Source organism: Ranitomeya variabilis, chromosome 1 (genome assembly GCF_051348905.1).
Source record: "Ranitomeya variabilis isolate aRanVar5 chromosome 1, aRanVar5.hap1, whole genome shotgun sequence".
Taxonomy (NCBI): Eukaryota; Metazoa; Chordata; class Amphibia; order Anura; family Dendrobatidae; genus Ranitomeya; species Ranitomeya variabilis.
This window is the reverse complement of record NC_135232.1, coordinates 660,628,930-660,649,655: the sequence shown is the minus strand read 5'-3', so window position 1 is coordinate 660,649,655 and position 20,726 is coordinate 660,628,930. Positions and strand designations below refer to the sequence as shown.

The window sequence follows — 20,726 nt, the reverse complement described above, 5'->3', positions numbered from 1 at the left end:
CAATGGGCCTTCACCATGATTACCAGGAAACACGGATGATATAATGACACCCAATCACCACCTTTTATACATTGCACAATGAGGCAGTCATTACTGAGACATTAGCCGTGTAAGAGAAGCCCATCATCCATCACAGGGTAAAATAAAAAGACGTACAGCAACCAGGACCGGTACCGACCTTTTAATAGTTCGCAGCAGAGTAGACCGCGCTTCATTATGGAAAGTAATGATGACACTGGTGGAGGGGAGGTCGGTGTCATAATGGACAGAGGTGCATCTGGGAAGAAAGGAGCGAGGGTCTGTTATAACAGTCTGATCTTGAATATCAAGCAGTAATGAGCAAACGTGCAGGCATAAGGTGTTATCTGAGCATGCTCGGGTACTAACCGAGTGTCTAACATGCATGAAATCCCTGCATGTGTTGTGGCTGTTGAACAGCCGCGAGACATGCAGCCGCGGGGACTCAAACATATTTTTCGAGCACGCCAAAGACACTCGGTTATACACATCCTGTAATATTTCTCAGCGCACGTATTCCGACAGGGCAAAATGAGCACCTCTGCGACAATCTTCATACATAGTGTTTGCAAAAATTCTGTGCATCAATACAGACTGAGGTCGGATTCAGAAGAGTGTAATAAAAGAGCATTTCTGGACCCATAATACAGACACAAGTCCAGGCCTAGCTGTAAGTGTAATAATCAGCACTTACACCATCAAAGATCCATCTAATACCCTTATATTGGGTCATTGGACCCGCGGCAGGATCAGGATGAGCTTCTATATTACAGTAGTGCAGTTCTTTTATGAAGTCCTAAATAAAGACTACACTTCTATGGAGTGAAAAAAGTTCTCTGCTGCTTAACTTCAGCACTATATGTTGGAGAATTAATAAAGCAACTCTGTGCTATAAAAAAACAAACAAACTATAAATTGAGGATCAGTCTACAGCTTCCATGACAACGAAAGGAATGCGCAGCTTCTCTATCACACTAGCTTACTGCTGCTGCTCCTTAAAAAGGACCTGTCACTGGCTAAAAAAAAAAACGGAGTTAAATACCTTATAAAAATCCCTGCGCTCCTCCGATTTTGCAGCTTTTTTCCTTTTTCCGCTGAGACCCTCTATTGCACAGATATTCACATTTATTTCTTTTGGAGAGCATTATGTGAAATCTCTGCTTGAAGACTAAAGGAAAAGATGCTGGAAATACCACCACACCCAGGCACAAGGAAAAATAGGATCAAACAAAATATATCTTGATAATAGCCAGATCTTGAGGTGCTCAGTTTGATACATGTAAATGATCATGAAAATTCAGAGGAAGGCAAGAGAAGTGGCACTCACCACTGGCAAGTTCAGTAAAATGCATTTTAGTTCGGTGTGATGAAGTGACCCATGCTGCAGCCAGGAGCGCTGTGTGGGCCCCTCAGGATACGCATGGATGCATAACTGGGTTTGTGAAACAGGGTCCGGCATGATTGTAAATGGCCGGTGTGTGTCGCAGAGGGAGTCTGTGCTGTTAGCCAGTATTGTTGCTTTGAGACTTGTAGATCCATAAGGCTACTTTCACACTAGCGTCGGGCTCGGCCCGTCGCGGTGCGTCGGGCCGAGGTTCCCGACGCTAGCGTTGTCTCCGCCGCACAACGGGTGCAGCGGATGCATTTTTCCAGCGCATCCGCCGCCTCATTGTGAGGTGCGGGGAAGTGCGGGGAGGTGGGGGCGGAAACAGCGGACCGTCGGGAGCAAAAAACGTTACATGTAACGTTTTTTGCTCCTGACGGTCCGCCACAGCACGGCGCAACCGTCGCACGACGGTTGCGACGTGTGTCATTGCGTCGCAAATGCGTCGCTAATGTTAGTCAATGCAGAAAAAACGCACCCTGCAAGAACTTTTGCAGGATGCGTTTTTTCGGCAAAACGTCCCATTGCGACGTATTGCAGTTAACGCCAGTGTGAAAGTAGCCTAAGAGTTGTGTTTGTGTAGCTTTACAGGGAGGCTTACAGGGTTAGTCAGAGAGCTGGGCGGGTCTGACTAACCACACACACCTCCCACCTATAGGAGTGGTTAGAAGTATATAATGTGGTCACATGGAGAGTGTGTAAGGTCCTGAAAGGTCTATGTGTTGGAAGATCCCAGGTGGGGACGGACTTACTGAAGAGCACATGGTGAGGCTTTCGTCCTCAAGACCTATGTGTTGGAAGATCCTCGGAGTAGGACTTCCTAAATAGTGCATGGAGAGGCCATGTATGCAGAGTCTGTGACAGCACTGCATTGTTGGAGCTACCGTCCGTCTGAGGATCTGGACTGTCAGGTGGCCCGGTGAGCAGGGCATTGTCCAGGACGGTGATCCCAGTTCGACAGCTTCCCTAGGAGAGAGAGTACTGACAGGAGTCAGATTGTGGAGCAGGACCTCCTGGAAGGTAACTCAGAGTATGGGGACCTGTGCACACTGACAGGGAGTCAGTTAATGAACTGTGTGGATACCCATGGTAACTGGACAGAGTAAGGTCCAGCATGTTTAGAGTCTGCAGCCTAATGTCATGTGTTGTGTCTGTTGTGTTCCATTGACATTAATGAACTATTCGGCGTGCAGTCAGCCACGGTAACTGGACAAAGAGGTCCGGCGTGTTTAGTGACTGCGTGTCAACGCCATATACTATGAAGTGCTAAGGTCTATGTGAGGCCTGTGATGGGTAACATGGCCTACAGCGGTTTATGATGCTTGAATAAACCAAAATAGACTGTATATGTGAAAAACCATGCCTGTCTACGATTATCCTGTTGCCAAGCGAGTATTCCCCAACCCGTTAGTGATCGCGGCATCACACTGATCATAGGATTGCAGGCAGAGACATCTGCTTTCTGCTCATGTATAGTGTACACAGAAAGCTGCTAATCAGTGGTGGGGGTGTAGTTTGACTACCTGGCAGCAGGGTACTAGTCCTGTAGTGATAATCTCCTGCTGATAAAACAGTGATTTTATGTAAACTACAGCAAGCAGCCCAATAAGTGATATATCTGTCATGATATTGGTTATATCTGTTATGTAGATGGCACAATACAGCATCTGTGCAGGTGAGATCAGCTGCTAAGAAGCCATGAGGCATTTAACAGGGATAGAGAAGGCCATGTCAGCATCTCTGCTGAGCGATCACATGGTGACAATGGTTTGCTTTTGCAATTGGAAGACTATCCGTGGACTGCCATACACTACCGTCTATCAGAGTCCTCCAGAGCCGGGGACTGATTGAAACGATGAGGTATTACCTATGCAACCATAAGGTCACATATTCATGTCCCCAAAACAGACTAATAAATATTATTAAAAAATTTTTTAAGTATAAATATATAAATATGAAGAACGCCCTCCCCAAAATCAAAGTTTTGCCAGAAAAAAAGTCACATATTTCATTTTGCTGTGTCTGTAATGACGTTAACAGCTCTCCCTTTTGATAAATGTGGCAAAAAAAACTATAAAAAAAACAGAATTGCAGTTTTTGTTCATCCCATCTCATAAAAAAATTCAATAAAAAATTATCAAAAAAATTGTACGTATTCTAAGTGGTACCAATCAATACTACAACTTGTCACATGAAAACTCAAGCCCTCTTGTACACAAAAAGGGGAAAGAAGGGTATAAAACCAGAATATGACACACAAGAATATATTAGGGTAAAAAAAAAGTACAGAATTGCTGTTTTTGTACATTCCACCTGTCAAAAAGTGTAATAATAAATTATCAATCTTATGTACCAGTACCAGTAAATGGTCCCCCTGAAAACTTAATTTTGTTATTCAAAAATTAAGCCTCATAAAGCTCCTTTGGTGAAAAATTGTAAAACTTCTAACTTTTGATGCTGTCACAAAAGATTATATTTTTTCGGTATATTTATTGTAAAAAAGAGATTAAGCATATATTTATATCGATTTGATTTTGTCATAATCTTGCTAACTCGCACATCAATAAATAAATAAAATAAATAAATAACACTTTATTTGTGCAGCAAATGAATAGTGAAAAACGTAAAAACATCAAAGAGCAGAAGAATTGATGCTTTTTCTCCCCATAAATCATTAATAAAAGTTAGGTAATAAGTTATATGTACCCCAAAATGCAACGGATTCTGTAATAGAAAAGAAAAAAAACATTCTCATAAAGCTACATCAATGAAAAAAATAAGGTATTATGGCTCCTGGAATGTAACAATGAAAAAGAAATTTAAAAAATCCTGTGTCTTTTAGGATCAAAATGTGCAGGTCCTTAAAGGGAATCTGTCACCAGGATTTTGCCATCTAATCTGAGAGCCTCATAATGTAGGGGCAGAGATCCCGATTCCAGCGATGTATCACTTACTGGGCTGCTTGCTGTAGTTTTTATAAAATCATACTTTTATCAGCAGGAGACTCTCACTAGTGGACTTGTAATCCTCCTGCTATTTAGTCCTCCATATTCTTAAGCTCTGTGTAACCATGCCCCCACCACTGACAGTTTTGTGTGCACTGTGCATAGGCAGAAATCTGCCAATCAGTGGTGTGGGCAGGGCTATACAGAGCTCAGTATTCAGATAACTATTAGATCTGCAGCAGAGAAAGCTTGGATTTTATCAAAACTGCAGTAAGCAAAATAGTAAGTGACACATCCCTGGAATCAGTGTCTCTGCCAACATATCATGCTGAACAATTCCCTACAAAGAGTAGTTTTGTTTGTGCTGCTGCAGTCAGGAGTATATGACCTAGGCAGTGTCAGTTACTGGTGGGTCGTTGGCACCCCAGTCCAACTCCAGCGCCCCACTTCTCAGCTACATGCAAATGGAACATTATCCTCAGTCACAAATTTATATAACAACGACCTGGGAAGATTGTTAAATATATAAGATGTCTGTACACAGTGATTCAAGTGTATTGTGCCAAGTGCTGCTCATATAAGAGGGTGGTGGTCAACTCCTGCACAGTGGCCCACCAGAGGATTCTCCTGCTCTCCTGTGGGCCAGTCCAGGCCTGGGCCTAGGGGACCAAGACCAAGGAAATGAATGAAAATGGAAACATTTTAAAACTTTATTCCCCCACCTTACATACTTCAACCCTTCCTCCTTCAAAAAAAAAGGACACCACTCAAGAATTTCTGTAAGTGCATGCTGAATTAGTGATTTCCGTGGATATAATCTGCACAGATGTTTGACACGGAGCCAGGGACGCAGGGTCCAGCATAGTTTACCATGACCTTTTCTATTCTCCCCATAAAACATCTTATTTCCCTCATTTACCTGTAATGTCGTGTGTCCCGAATGGGCCGGTCACTGCTCAGCTTGTCGCTTTCCAGCTGGTTGAAGGCATGTTGTCGGTAAGGATCCTCTCCAGCCTTTAGAATCTTGGAGGACAGATACAACTTCTCATCAAAGCCGTTCAGCTTCCCCTTCTCCGTCTGCACGGCTGACGTCACCTGGAACAAAACCCATCTCATGAAACGTGCTCTGACTACATCGTAGCCTGCAAATCCCTATACAATTCTGCGCTCTCAGAGATTTCTGGCAGACGGAAAAAGGTGAAGTAACGAGGAGTCTGTCTGAGACATTAGAACGGAGGCCTAAAGGGATATATGCATTTAAAGGGCTTGTCACCAGTTTTACAGAATCCACACAAAAGCCACCACCTTTAGCTACTCCTTTGTTTTTTCTTTATTTTCCACAAAAATTTAATTTTTTTTGTATTTTTCCCACACTGTATGCAAATTACTTCGGTCTGGTCTGATGGCTGCCATCGCTGTGTTGCCTCCTCCATTTTCCCAATCTCCACCCTCTGGCTTTGATTGGCGTGGACGCATCCTGCGTCATCCACATAGCGCAAACAAACTTCATGCCTGCGCAGTACCATCGCAAGCCCCCAGAAATCACAGAAAACAAAAGCTTCCGGGAGCGTAAGAGCTGGAATTATGCTTTGCACGGAGCTTGCACATTGACGGCCTATATGCTGCCCTCAGTAGGGTAGAGCTCAGTGCACTTGCGCGGGCGCAATATTTCGTTGTGCTATGTGGATGGGGCAGGACATTAATCAAAGCCGTAGGATGACGATTAGGACAACAGAGGAGGCACAGACATCACAGCAATGATGCCTATCGGAATGGACCATTGTAATTTGTACAACCCCTGGCAAAAATTATGGAATCACCGGTCTTGGAGGATGTTCATTCAGTTGTTTAATTTTGTAGAAAAAAAGCAGATCACAGACATGGCTCAAAACTAAAGTCATTTCAAATGACAACTTTCTGGCTTTAAGAAACACAAAAAGAAATCAAGAACAAAAAATGTGGCAGTCAGTAATGGTTCCTTTTTTTAACCAAGTATAGGGGAAATATTATGGAGTCACTCAATTCTGAGGAAAAAATTATGGAATCACCCTGTAAATTTTCATAACCAAAACTAACACCTGCATCAAATTAGATCTGCTCGTTAGTCTACATCTAAAAAGGAGTGATCACACCTTGGAGAGCTGTTGCACCAAGTGGACTGACATGAATCATGGCTCCAACATGAGAGATGTCAATTGAAACAAAGGAGAGGATTATCAAACTCTTAAAAGAGGGTAAGTCATCACGTAAATCATGTTGCAAAAGATGTTGGTTATTCACAGTCAGCTGTGTCTAAAATCTGGACCAAACACAAATAACATGGGAAGGTTGTTAAAGGCAAACATACTGGTAGACCAAGGAAGACATCAAAATGTCAAGACCGATAACTTAAAGCAAAATGTCTCCAAAACAGGAAATGCACTACAAAACAAATGAGGAACGAATGGGTGGAAACTGGTGTCAACGTCTGTGACCGAACTGTAAGAAACCGCCTAAAGGAAATGGGATTTACATATAGAAAAGCTAAACGAAAGCCATCATTAACACCTAAACAGAAAAAAACAAGGTTACAATGGCCTAAGGAAAAGCAATCCTGTACTGGATGACTGGGTGAAAGTCATATTCAGTGATGAATCGCGAATCTGCATTGGGCAAGGTGATGATGCTGGAACTTTTGTTTGGTGTCATTCCAATGAGATTTATAAAGATGACTGCCTGAAGAGAACATGCAAATTTCCACAGTCATTGATGATATGGGGCTGCATGTCAGGTAAAGGCACTGGAGAGATGGCTGCCATTTAGTGATAAGCGAATATCCTCGTTACTCGAGATTTCTCGAGCACGCTCGGGGGTCCTCCAAGTATTTTTTAGTGCTCAGAGATTTAGTTTTTCTTGCCACAGCTGAATGATTTACATCTGTCAGCCAGCATAAGTTCATGTGGGGGTTGCCTAGGGCAAGGAGAAGTGATGCAGCAGTGAGCAAGGCAGAGATTGCCAGGAAGAGGCAGACATTGCCAGGAGCGACAGATTGTCGGGACAGGCAGAGATTGCCAGGATAAGGCAGAGATTGCCAGGATGGGACAGGGACTGACCAGCGAGGCAGAGATTGCCAGGGTCAGGCAGATTGCCAGGAAGAGGCAGAGATTGATGGGAGTGACAGATTGTCGGAAGAAGCAGAGGGAGCGACAGAGATTGTCGGGACAGGCAGAGATAGCCAGGAGTTATTCCCAAAAAAAATCAAGTTATCCCTTATCCATAGAATAGGGGATAGCTTTCTGATTGCTGGGACCCCTAGCTATCCTGAGAATGGGGATCTGCAGCCCCGTCCTGATTAGGTCAGAGGTGCCCTTGCTCAGACTCTGCTCCACTCACTATCTAAGGGACTGATTTGTAAGGTGGTTAGATATTTTCAGCAGTCACATAGCCAATCTATGGAGTGAAGTCTGCACATGAGCACCTCCACTTCTCTCCGGACAGGACTACAGAGCTATCCATGGATAAGGGGAGAACTTCATCTTTTGTTTAAAGGGTTATTAAAACAAAAACAAAAATCAAGTGTATCCGGGTACAACAGGCTATACCATAAACCTCGGCTCCCTCCACAGCGGCATCGGGTTGCCTCTAATGTCAGACTGTCGGCAGACCCTGTTGGCCCCTGCCAACAACTTGGTGTTGTACCTCACCTTGGGCATATGTCTGTGTCTAAAGTATCCCCGCATCATACGTCAGTTTGGGTGCATTTATGCTAAACGAGCTGCATTAGGCATATGCACAAGGAAAGCCCCCAGCAAATATGTCACATTTCTCCTTAGGCCACCATTCATCTGGCTGTTATATTTTGGTATCATTTATTTCCCTCCTTTCTTACAGAGGCTTCGCCCATGAATGTTATTTTGTTTCTACTGTATTAATTTGTCAGAACGGGCATCACACGATTTTTGCCAATTCTTGGACAAAAAACGAATCTCAGAACTGCATCTTTTTGTAGTAAGACATACTGGACGTGGTGTTTGAACACTTTTTTGATTATTTTCTGCCATAGGGAAAATAAAAATAATAATAAAAACATCTGGAGACTATTTCTGTCTACTGTTGGTGGACACATTTCCATATAAAGTAAGGATGTTCTTGCTTCATTCTTTATAGACTAATAATATATTTTACAACAAACACCTAGAACACGGAAAGGAAAGTCTTTTAACATATGGAAAATATATACCATGTTAGAAGTAGTTTGCATGAAGATGCAAGTCCTGTAACCGCATTAATCTCTTCTACAAATCATAGAGGTCTCAAAAGGAAATCTGTCAGTAGGGTCAACCCTCCGAAGCAGTCTCTATTGGCATCCAGGTCATATAAAGTTGAATAAAATTATACCTTAATATCTGTGATCCAATGTGTTATTACAGATAAATCCAGGATTTTCTTATATGTAAATGAGCTGTTAAGATCTATGGGCCAGATATAGATCTTTCTGAGAATTTGCCTTCAGAGCTTATTTTAAGTGAAAGGGGGCATTATCAGTGTGAGACATGTAATGACTGACACTTCTATCTCAATCACACACAGCTCTGCAGTGAGATTAGAACAAACAGTACAGAGTACAACAGAGCCAACATAGTACAGCAGAGCCAGCACAGTACAGCAGAGCCAACAAAGAACAGCAGAAGTTAACTGTCTACATTTTCAGCAGCAGTTGTCCTCTCATCCGCAGAGCTGTGCTGGATGATAACAGTACAGCAGAGTTGAATGTTGTCTAATTACAAACACAACAAGCACATTTGCAGCTGTCCTCTCACACTGTTGTCAGCTCTGCTGTACTTCCCTTCTCCCAAACTGGCTGCCTGCGAGATGGAAGCTGAACCGCCATGAGAGGAAAACTGAAGCAGCAACTGTTTTTGTAATGAGACAAAAGTTGACTTCTGGTGTCCTGTGTTAGTTCTCGTCTCACTGCAGAATGGTATATGATTATGAGAGCAAAGTGTCAGTCATTACATGTCTCATACTAGTAATGCCTCAGATCTATGTCCGGCCCATAGATCTTAACCCCTTTCTGACCTCGGACGGGATAGTACGTCCGAGGTCAGAAGCCCCGCTTTGATGCGGGCTCCGGCGGTGAGCCCGCATCAAAGCCGGGACATGTCAGCTGTTTTGAACAGCTGACATGTGCCCGTAATAGGCGCGGGCAGAATCGCGATCCGCCCACGCCTATTAACTAGTTAAATGCCGCTGTCAAACGCAGAGAGCGGCATTTAACTACCGCATCCGGCCAGGCGGCCGGAAATGATGGCATCGCCGACCCCCGTCACATGATCGGGGGTCGGCGATGCTTCTCCATTGTAACCATAGAGGTCCTTGAGACCTCTATGGTTACTGATCTCCGGCAGCTGTGAGCGCCACCCTGTGGTCGGCGCTCACAGCAAACCTGATTTTCTGTTACATAGCAGCGAACAGCAGATCGCTGCTATGTAGCAGAGCCGATCGTGCTGTGCCTGCTTCTAGCCTCCCATGGAGGCTATTGAAGCATGGCAAAAGTAAAGAAAAAAAGTTAAAAAAAATGTGAAAAAAATAAAAAAATATAAAAGTTTAAATCACCCCCCTTTCGCCCCAATCAAAATAAATCAATAAAATAAAATCACACCTACACATATTTGGTATCGCCGCGTTCAGAATCGCCCGATCTATCAATAAAAAAAAAGCATTAACCTGATCGCTAAACGGCGTAGCGAGAAAAAAATTTGAAACGCCAGAATTACGTTTTTTTGGTCGCCGCGACATTGCATTAAAATGCAATAACGGGCGATCAAAAGAACATATCTGCACCAAAATGCTATCATTAAAAATGTCAGCTCGGCATGCAAAAAATAAGCCCTCAACCGACCCCAGATCATGAAAAATGGAGACGCTATGAGTAGTGGAAAATGGCGCAATTTTTTATTTTTTTATTTTTAGCAAAGTTTGGAATTTTTTTTCACCACTTAGGTAAAAAATAACCTAGTCATGTTAGGTGTCTATGAACTCGTAATGACCTGGAGAATCATAATGGCAGGTCAGTTTTAGCATTTAGTGAACCTAGCAAAAAAAGCCAAACAAAAAACAAGTGTGAGATTGCACTTTTTTTGTAATTTCACTGCACTTGGAATTTTTTTCCCGTTTTCTAGTACACGACATGCTAAAACCAATGATGTCGTTCAAAAGTACAACTCGTCCCGCAAAAAATAAGCCCTCACATGGCCATAGTGACAGAAAAATAAAAAAGTTATGGCTCTGGGAAGGAGGGGAGTAAAAAACGAACACGGAAAAATGGAAAATCCCAAGGTCATGAAGGGGTTAACAGCTCATTTACATATATGAGAAATGTAGATTGCTCTGGAATACGATATCTTCTGTTGAGAATCCATTGGGATGCTGCTTTCTTCTGTTTCACCATTGTCTACATGTGCTCATGCTTATTAATATTTAGGGGTATGGGTTGGTTCAGCAACGCAACAAATACATGATCACAAACTTTGCTCTCTTAGATTGTAAGCGGGGTCTTCTCTCATTATGAATTTACTGTATCCAATATTTTAAACTTGCAATTTATTGTACATCACTGCAGAAAATGTTGGCACTTTACAGCACAATTCTCTCTCCAAGAACACTCAGTACATTATGAAGAACCATAGAGATCTTCCCTGAATGTCAATTGACTAAAATTGCACAACATGAAAACGTCATGGCCGTACAGTCACAGGCTCATTAAAACGCATCTCTTATTTCTCTTCTGGCCAAATAGTTTCTTGCTTATATCACAGTGGACTGAGGCCATTACTCTTACAAGCAGATGTTCCTTTGTGGGGAAGCCAAGCTCACAGCAGTGTTACAGCCGCTCTACTCCAACATTAATTATGAAAAGTTGATGAAAAGCAACATATTGCAGATTTCTGTATCACTGGCCAAAGAAATAACCAAACTGATAACTGCTGCCAATAAAAAAAGGTGGGTTGCTTCAAGATTTTGCACAGGCAATAGATTTGTGATGTACTGAACAAAGTAACGATCACATTGGATGTTAAATGTATTTCTTGCACAATTTCATTTCTTCGCAAACAAAGCCACGTTTGCAACTAAAATATATGGTAATTAATGTGCAATCTGTCTGAAAGCAGAGGCGCATGTTACTATGAAATTATTATAAAACAATGCTAAAAAATAAATTGAAAGACACATACAAACCAATCACCCATTACATCGAAACCACCTGCCTAACATTGTGTAGATTCCTCATGTTGCCAAAACAGCTCGGACCCATTGATGCACAGGCTCCACAAGACCTCTGAAGGTCTCCTGTGTTATGTGGCACCAGGTGGGACCTCCAGAAATAGGACTTGCTTTTCTTTATTTTTATATGGCTCAATCACATTCCGCAGGGCTTTACAGACATTGTGAGCCCCAATCGGGACTGGGATGAACAATCTAAATTCTTTGGCGTGTGGAGGAACCTGGAGAACCCGGAGGAAACCCACGCAGTTTTCTGCTGAAGGAAGTCATTGACACTAGAAGATGTTGGGATAAAGGCATGTATTTGGTCTGAAACAATGTTAAACAGCACACATTAAAACAAGGCTGGATTCAGATATTTGTGTTTGGCAGTGCAAAGGCTGGCCGCTGATCTGAATTCAACAGCCTCATAGACCTATATAAGGCTGTCAAGTCTGAATTGACTGTGAAACACGGATGTGTGAATCCTACCTACTGGCTTGCCTTCTTTTCATAGTGCACCATTGCACCATTTCCTACCTAGGAAATTGACATACACAAACTCTGCTGCCAACATGATGTATAAGAAAACATGATCCATCAGATCAGGCCTCCTGCTTCCACTGCTCCATTGTTAAAGGACTTATCTACGATTTTCGTTATTTTTGTGTATGATGCAAAGAACTGCACAGGAACGATCTCTGCCAGTGATTCCCTTCCTTTGTTTCACCTCTCTTTAACAGAGCAGCTCTTCCTCTTCTGGGTTGCTCTGTTGACAGGGCATCACATCAGACATCATGCTGATTCACAGCCAACTCCCTGCGATTAGGCAGCGGGGAACTCTCTGTCAATCAGCAGGACATTGGCAGACACGTCAAATCAACAGAGCAGAGTGGAAAAGAATATGCTGCTCTGTCGAGGTGACCTCAGCGGGGGGGCAGCAGAATCACTGACAGGAGCCACTCTAAGCCAGCCGAGATTGGCATTGAGCAAACTGGCAAGTCGTCACAACATGCAGGATATATCGGGGCTCCTTTCCTATTCCTATAGCTAGGGGTGCCCTAGTTATCCCTGCTCCTTGGATTACTTCTGATGGTGAAGACACCGAGGCTACTTGCCTTGCTGAGCGCCTAAATCAGCCCTTACCTGTCTCCTCCCCCACCTAGGGAAGCGGGGAGTTATAGTGTATAAGAAAACACAAACCAGACTAACAAGGGAAGATGTACAGGAATAAATGAAAACACCAATCATACAAATATGTATTTACAAATGACAGAGTGGAACATCGGAAAGTAAAGGAAGGAAAAAACAAATAGAAGATGAGGATATGCACACAGACAAATCACAAAGCAATGGTCTTCTGAACAACACTCCAATACCTCCTCAACAAACACCACCAACTCCACAACCAGGCAGTATGAGGAACGTAGCAGACCTATATCCTAAGTAAAAAGGTTTATTTATTTATAATATCAATACACACATATATACTGTATATCAATAAGAGAGGAATATAGTTGCCAGATAGAAGAATGGCAGACTGTTATGAACTGGTGGCCTAGGAGCAGCATGGACGAGCTCTGGAGTAGGTGGCCTCTATACTGACCGCAGACCCTGAACTTAACACATCAACTAGAAGTATCCGTGGGATGTCCCTGTCCCTCCCTAGACACCTCGTCACGGCCGGAGGACTAATTACCCCTAAAGAAAGAAACAGGAATACTATCTTGCCTCAGAGAAAATTCCCAAAGGAAAGGCAGCCCCCCACAAATATTGACTGTGAGAGGAGAGGGAAATTACAAACGCAGACTGAAAACAGAATTTAGCAAAGGAGGCCACGCTACCTAGAAAGAAAAGACAGGACAGAGTACTGTGCGGTCAGTATAAAAAATACTACAAAATCCACCACAGAGAATACAAAAATCTTCACACCTAACTAAAGGCATGGAGGGTAACTCTGTGACTCCAGAGCTTCCAACTTGGCTGAATAAATCTTTACACAGACAAAGCTGGACAAGAAAAAACATAGCAATTCACAGAAGTATTAAGTCCACCGCATGTGGACTGCAAAATCAGAGCCAGGACTTATCTTTGATGATTTGGACAATCCAGAATGAGAAACCAAGCAGAGATGTGGATCCCTAGAAAACAATGGACAACTGGCACTCACTAAAGGAAGGAGCCAGACTAAATAGCCCCGTCCAAAGTGGAAGCAGCTGATGACTGTTGTGAAGGACAAACAGCAGCACTACCACTTATAACCACCGGAGGAAGCCCAAGAGCAGAACCCACAACAGAATTCACAACAGCAGACTATTCGGCAGACCATTAACATTTGGAATGTTAGTGCCTATGGTCCTTTCCGGGTCTCTTCAATGATTCTTCCATTCCCCTTGCCGTATGGTTCAGAAGATGCCGACATGATGATATTGTTGGATTTTTCAGTGGACTCGTGATATATGTGGACTTTTCATCTGGAAACAAATGTTCAATATTATATTATTCTTCCTTTCTCTCCCCCTCCCCCTCCCCCTCTTTCCCTTCCCCTCTTCCCCTCCTCCTTCCCCCCCTTCCTACCTACCCCCTTTTTCCCTTCTCCTCCCTTCCCCCCTCCCTAACCCTCTTCCTCGACTTTCCTTTCCCTCTCCTTTCTTTCCTTGCACCTTACCATGCACCATAATTTATATAAACATTTTTTTTACATATATATAAAAATTTGGTTTAGCACACATAATATGGCCTTTGGGCTGTTACACTTATATCTTTTATATATATTATTTCTTATTTTTGGGTATGTGTGCGCCTATATCTGGATGCAGACTTCCATGGGCGCCCACATCCCATCTTCTTAATATTAATATCACCCTGCTCTATATGTTTTTTCATTCATCCTTTTCTCTTCTCTATTTACTACAATTAGTTTCCTTATTTATTTATTTGTCTCCTTTATATTTAATTTGTTCCTTATTGCATATGATTTTCCTCCCTCACACGTTTTCATTTTTGTGCAATTACCTCCTCTCCCCCTCCCCCCTTTTCCCTTCCAGCCCTTTCCCTTTATTTTTCTTTTCCTTTCCTTGCCACCTGTGTTACACAAATATTTTCTTCCTATCTCTCCTCAATAGCCAGCATACTGATTTTGGCATTATTTATATTTTTTTCTATGGCAGTTTGCGCCTGTGTACTGTGGTCGAAGTTGTGCGCATGCGCCGCCTGTGTCCCGGCTTGTCCGCATCGCATCTCACGTCTATTTTACCCTGGTAGCATCGGCTTTTCTCCTTCCGGGTCCTCCTGACAGCGCATGTGCCGACCCTACTTTGGCTCCTTCCTATCGGCGGCCACTACTGCCTATATAAACCCGCCAATTCAAACTGTGCACCACCCCTGATGAAGGACTGAATCCGAAACGTGCGTAGGGGTGCGCTGTACTTGGACCGGCGGCCCCTTTGCACTTCTGGTTGCTCTTCATTGTGTGCGTCTTTACATTGATTTCACCTTTTGGTTTCTATCTCCCTCACTATTTAATGTCAGCTTATAATTGATCAGCTATTATTTTTGGTTTGCTATATGTCACCTTTTTGCACTATGTCGCATTCTTGGTATATAGTGAGATATTGATTTTTACAATCATCTCTCTTTTTAATATGCTATACAAATGAAGGGCGCTTTTTTGAGTGATTAATGTGCATAATGTACATATGAGTATGCACATTGCGGTTATTGGATTCACATATATACTTTTTAAATATTTTACTTTGATGTGCGTACATGTTTTTAGATAATACTATAAATATATATGTTTTTTGACCTTCTGTGCCTTTTATATAAATATATTAAATGAAATTATTAATATTGTTGTTGTATTTTTATATTTTCCAAGTACATCCAGGCACATTCTAATCGTGCTACCGTTTGCCATTTAATATCTTAATAAAGCCAATTTTATTTAATTATTGAATCGTTCTTGTATATTTTTGAGACCCTTAGTTGGGTTATGCTCTTTTGTTTTTAACCAGGCAGTATGAAACTAACACTGACAATCCCCGATTGCCAGAGGATTGTATATATAATAAATATAAATATATATATATATATATATATATATATATATATATATATATATATATATATATCTAATATATAAAGCTGAATGTGTGTGTGTGTGTATGTATGTATGTATGTATGTATGTCCGGGATTGGCATCTGAACCGTAGCAGCTACAGCCACAAAATTTTGCACAGTCACACGTCTGGACCCCGAGAGCGTCATAGGCTATGTTGTGAGGTGAAATTTTAACCCCGCGCTTTCCAATTCACCAAACAATTTTGCCCCTATCTACATAATGGGGAAAAAGTGAAAGGAAAAGTGTTGGAGGCGTCGCAGCTACAGGCACAAAATTTTGCACAGTCACACGTCTGGACCCTGAGAGCGTCAAAGCTATATTGTGAGGTGAAATTTTAACCCCGCGCTTTCCAAGTCACCAAACAATTTTGCCCCTATCTACATAATGGGGAAAAAATGAAAGGAAAAGTGTTGGAGGCAAATTAACAGCTGCCAGATGTGAACAAGGGGGACTTAAAGAATGACAGCGATGGCACCAAAGAGTATATACTGTACAGTTGCTAAGGTGGGGCCCCAACATGGGATAATCACACCACCACGGGGATATGAACACACACACAAAATGCGCCACACACTACCACGTGCTCGAACACATATATCACCCTCAGCACACATTTCACCACACATACACCAACCTCGCCACATAAAAGTAGAAACACAAAAGTCGCCGCTCAAAACTCGCCACGCGCAAAACTCTCCACATGCAAAACTCGCCACACGTGCAAAACTCGCCACACGCAAAACTTGCACACGCAGAAAAATTGCCACACGCAGAAAAATTGCCACATGCACAAAAGTTGCAACACATGCAAAAGTTGCCTCACACAAAACTTGCACATACTCAAAAGGCACCACACATAAAACTCGCCACGCGCAAAACTCGCCATGCGCAAAACTTGCTGCACACAACTTGCTACACTAACCTGTCACATGCAACTCGACACACAAAAAGTTGCTACACGCATGTCGCCACACAAAACTCATCTCACAAAAGTCCCTACATGCATGTCGCCACACGCAACTCAACACACACAACTTGACACACGAAACTCGCCCTAAAACACACACAAGTCTGGTATCCTTCAAAAATAAAAATCTGATTAATAAGCAGACAAACTACAAGAGCAACAAATGTACCATATAGGAATCCGGCAGCTGTCAGTCACATGACCAGTCTATTATGTGTATGTGTGAGCTAATATATACTGCCAGGGGGTGGGCTTACTGTTGGCTGGGGATTTATCAGGCTGCCATTTTAGCTTACAAATACTGAGGTAAAAATACTGACCAAATAACGTGTGAACGAGGGCTAATACAGGAGGAGATGGCATACAGCTATATACTATATACAGGAGATGACACACAGGTATATACTATTTACAGGGGAGATGACACACAGGTATATACTATATACAGGAGGAGATGACACACAGATATATACTATATACAGGAGAGATGACACACAGGTATATACTATATAGAGGAGGAGATGACATACAGGTACATACTACATACAGGAGGAGATGACATACAGGTATATACTATATACAGGAGGAGATGACACACAGGTATATACTATATACAGGAGCAGATTACCTACAGGTATATAGTATATACAGGAGGAGATGACACAGGTATATGCTATGTATAGGAGGAGATGACATACAGGTATATACTATATACAGGAGATGACACACAGATATATACTATATATAGGTGAGATGACACACAGGTATATACTATATACAGGAGATTACATACAGGTATATCTAATATATAAAGCTGAATGTGTGTATGTATGTATGTGTGTATGTCCGGGATTGGCATCTGTACCGTCGCAGCTACAGACACAAAATTTTGCACAGTCACACGTCTGGACCCCGAGAGCGTCATAGGCTATGTTGTGAGGTGAAATTTTAACCCCGCGCGTTCCAATTCACCAAACAATTTTGCTCCTATCTACATAATGGGGAAAAAGTGAAGGGAAAAGTGTTGGAGGAAAATTGACAGCTGCCAGATGTGAACAATGAGGACTTAAAGAATGAGAGCGATGGCGACAAAGAGTATATACCGTACAGTTGCTAAGGTGGGGCCCCGACATGGGATACTCACCACACACGGGGATATGAACACAAACACAAAATGCGCCACACACTACCACGTGCTTGAACACATATACCACCCTCAGCACACATTTCACCACACACACACACCAACCTCGCCACATAAAAGTCGAAACACAAAAGTCACCACTCAAAACTCGCTACATGCAAAACTCGCCATATGCAAAACTAGGCTCACGCAAAACTCGCCACACGTGCAAAACTCACCTCATGGAAAACTCACCTCATGCAAAACTTGCACACACAGAAAAATTGCCACATGTACAAAAGTTGCACCACATGCAAAAGTTGCCTCACACAAAACTTGCACATACTCAAAATGCACCACACATAAAACTCGCCACGCGCAAAACTCGCCATGCACAAATCTTGCTGCACACAACTTGCTACACTAACCTGTCACATGCAACTCAACACACAAAATGTTGCTACACGCATGTCGCCACACAAAACTCATCTCACAAAAGTCGCTACATGCATGTCGCCACACGCAACTCAACACACACAACTTGACACATAAAACTCGCCCTAAAACACACACAAGTCTGGTATTGTCCTTCAAAAATAAAAATCTGATTAATAAGCAAACTACAAGAGCAACAAATGTACCATATAGGAAATACGGCAGCTGTCAGTCACATGACCTGTCTATTATGTGTATGTGTGAGCTAATATATACTGCCAGGGGGGAGGGCTTCCTGTTGGCTGGGGATTTATCAGGCTGCCAATAGCAACCAATCACAGCTCAGCTTCTATTTTGCTACAGTTAATTAACCTGAGCTCTGATTGGTTAATATAGGCAACAAAGACATTCTCAGTATAACAAAGCTAATATATGTTGTGAAATGCTTCTATTTGCTTAGTTTTTGCCTTTTAATAATTACATTTCTATCTATTTGTTTTGTGGTTTTTGTGTGCAGAATAAATTTTTGTTAACACATTCTATTTTGCTAACAGCAGTCATTAACCCGGGCGAAGCCGGGTAGTACAGCTAGTATATATATATATATATATATATATATATATATATAAATATAAATATATATATATATATATATATATATATATATATATATATATATATATATATATATATATATATTGGACACACCTTCTCATTTAAAGATTTTTCTGTATTCTCATGACTATGAAAATTGTACATTCACACTGAAGGCATCAAAACTATGGATTAACACATGTGGAATTATATACTTAACAAAAAAGTGTGAAACTACTGAAAATATGTCTTATATTCTAGGTTCTTCAAAGTAGCAACCTTTTGCTTTGATGACTGCTTTGCACACTCTTGGCATTCTCTTGATAAGCTTCAAGAGGTAGTCACCGGAAATGGTTTGCTTCAAGAGGTAGTCACCGGAAATGGTTTTCACTTCACAGGTCTGCCCTGTCAGGTTTAATAAGTGTGATTTCTTGCCTTATAAATGGGGTTGGGACAATCAGTTGTGTTGTGCAGAAGTCTGGTGGATACACAGCTGATAGACCTACTGAATAGACTGTTAGCTGCTTTTTTATTGCCATAATACAAATTCTAAGTATAGAAAAACGAGTAGCCATCATTACTTTAAGAAATGAAGGTCAGTCAGTCTGAAAAATTGGGAATACTTTGAAAGTGCCCCCAAGTGCAGTGGCAAAAACCATCAAGCGCTACAAAGAAACTGGCTCACAAGAGGACCGCCCCAGGAAAGGAAGACCAAGAGTCACCTCTGCTTCTGAGGATGAGTTTATCTGAGTCACCAGCCTCAGAAATTGCAGGTTAACAGCAGCTCAGATTAGAGACCAGGTGAATGCCACACAGAGTTCTAGCAGCAGACACATCTCAACAACAACTGTTAAGAGGAGACTTTGTGCAGCAGGCCTTCATGGTAAAATAGCTGCTAGGAAACCACTGCTAAGCACAGGCAACAAGCAGAAGAGACTTGTTTGGGCTATAGAACACAAGGAATGGACATTAGACCAGTGGAAATCCATGCTTTGGTCTGATGAGTCCAAATCTGAGATCTTTGGTTCCAACCACCGTGTCTTTGTGCGACGCAGAAAAGGTGAACGGATGGACTCTACATGCCTGGTTCGCACCGTGAAGCATGGAGGAGGAGGTGTGATGGTGTGGGGGTGCTTTGCTGGTGACACTGTTGGGGATTTATTCAAAATTGAAGGCATACTGAACCAGCATGGCTACCACAGCATCATGCAGCGGCATGCTATTCCATCCGATTTACGTTTAGTTGGACCATCATTTATTTTTAAACAGGACAATGACCCCAAACACACCTCCAGGCTGTGTAAGGGCTATTTGACCAAGAAGGAGAGTGATGGGGTGCTACGCCAGATGACCTGTCCTCAACAGTCACCAGACCTGAACCCAATCGAGATGGTTTGGGGTGAGCTGGACCGCAGAGTGAAGGCAAAAGGGCCAACAAGTGCTAAGCATCTCTGGGAACTCCTTCAAGATTGTTGGAAGACCATTCCCGGTGACTACCTCTTGAAGCTCATCAAGAGAATGTCAAGGGTGTGCAAAGCAGTCATCAAGAAAAAGGTGGCTACTTTGAAGAACCTAGAATATAAGACATATTTTCAGTTGTTTCACACTTTTTTGTTAAGTATATAATTCCACATGTGTTAATTCATAGTTTTGATGCCTTCAGTGTGATTGTACAATTTTTATAGTCATGAAAATACAGAAATCTTTAAATGAGAAGGTGTGTCCAAACTTTTGGTCTGTACTGTATATATATATATAGGAGGGGGGAGTGGCCAACACTGAACAGCTGAGACCAACAAAGCAGGAAAGCTCCTGGAGCTCTAAGATGAACAGAGTAACTTCTTCACTGCTAGCAGAAACCTGCACTTTTAAATATGATGGTAAGTGCCTCTAAT

The 20,726-nt window shown here is 42.2% G+C and overlaps 1 protein-coding gene across 1 annotated transcript in view; it reads right to left on the bottom strand.

Annotated features, from left to right (window-relative positions):
- The window catches only part of GALNT16 (polypeptide N-acetylgalactosaminyltransferase 16), a 212,154-nt gene that overhangs the window by 111,630 nt on the left and 79,798 nt on the right, over positions 1 to 20,726 (bottom strand). The window contains exons 2-3 of the mRNA XM_077263246.1: positions 5,267 to 5,442; positions 179 to 277 (exon numbers count right to left, since the gene is read on the bottom strand). Coding sequence (XP_077119361.1) covers positions 179 to 277; positions 5,267 to 5,442 — 275 coding nt within the window. The remainder of the gene's footprint in view (positions 1 to 178; positions 278 to 5,266; positions 5,443 to 20,726) is intronic.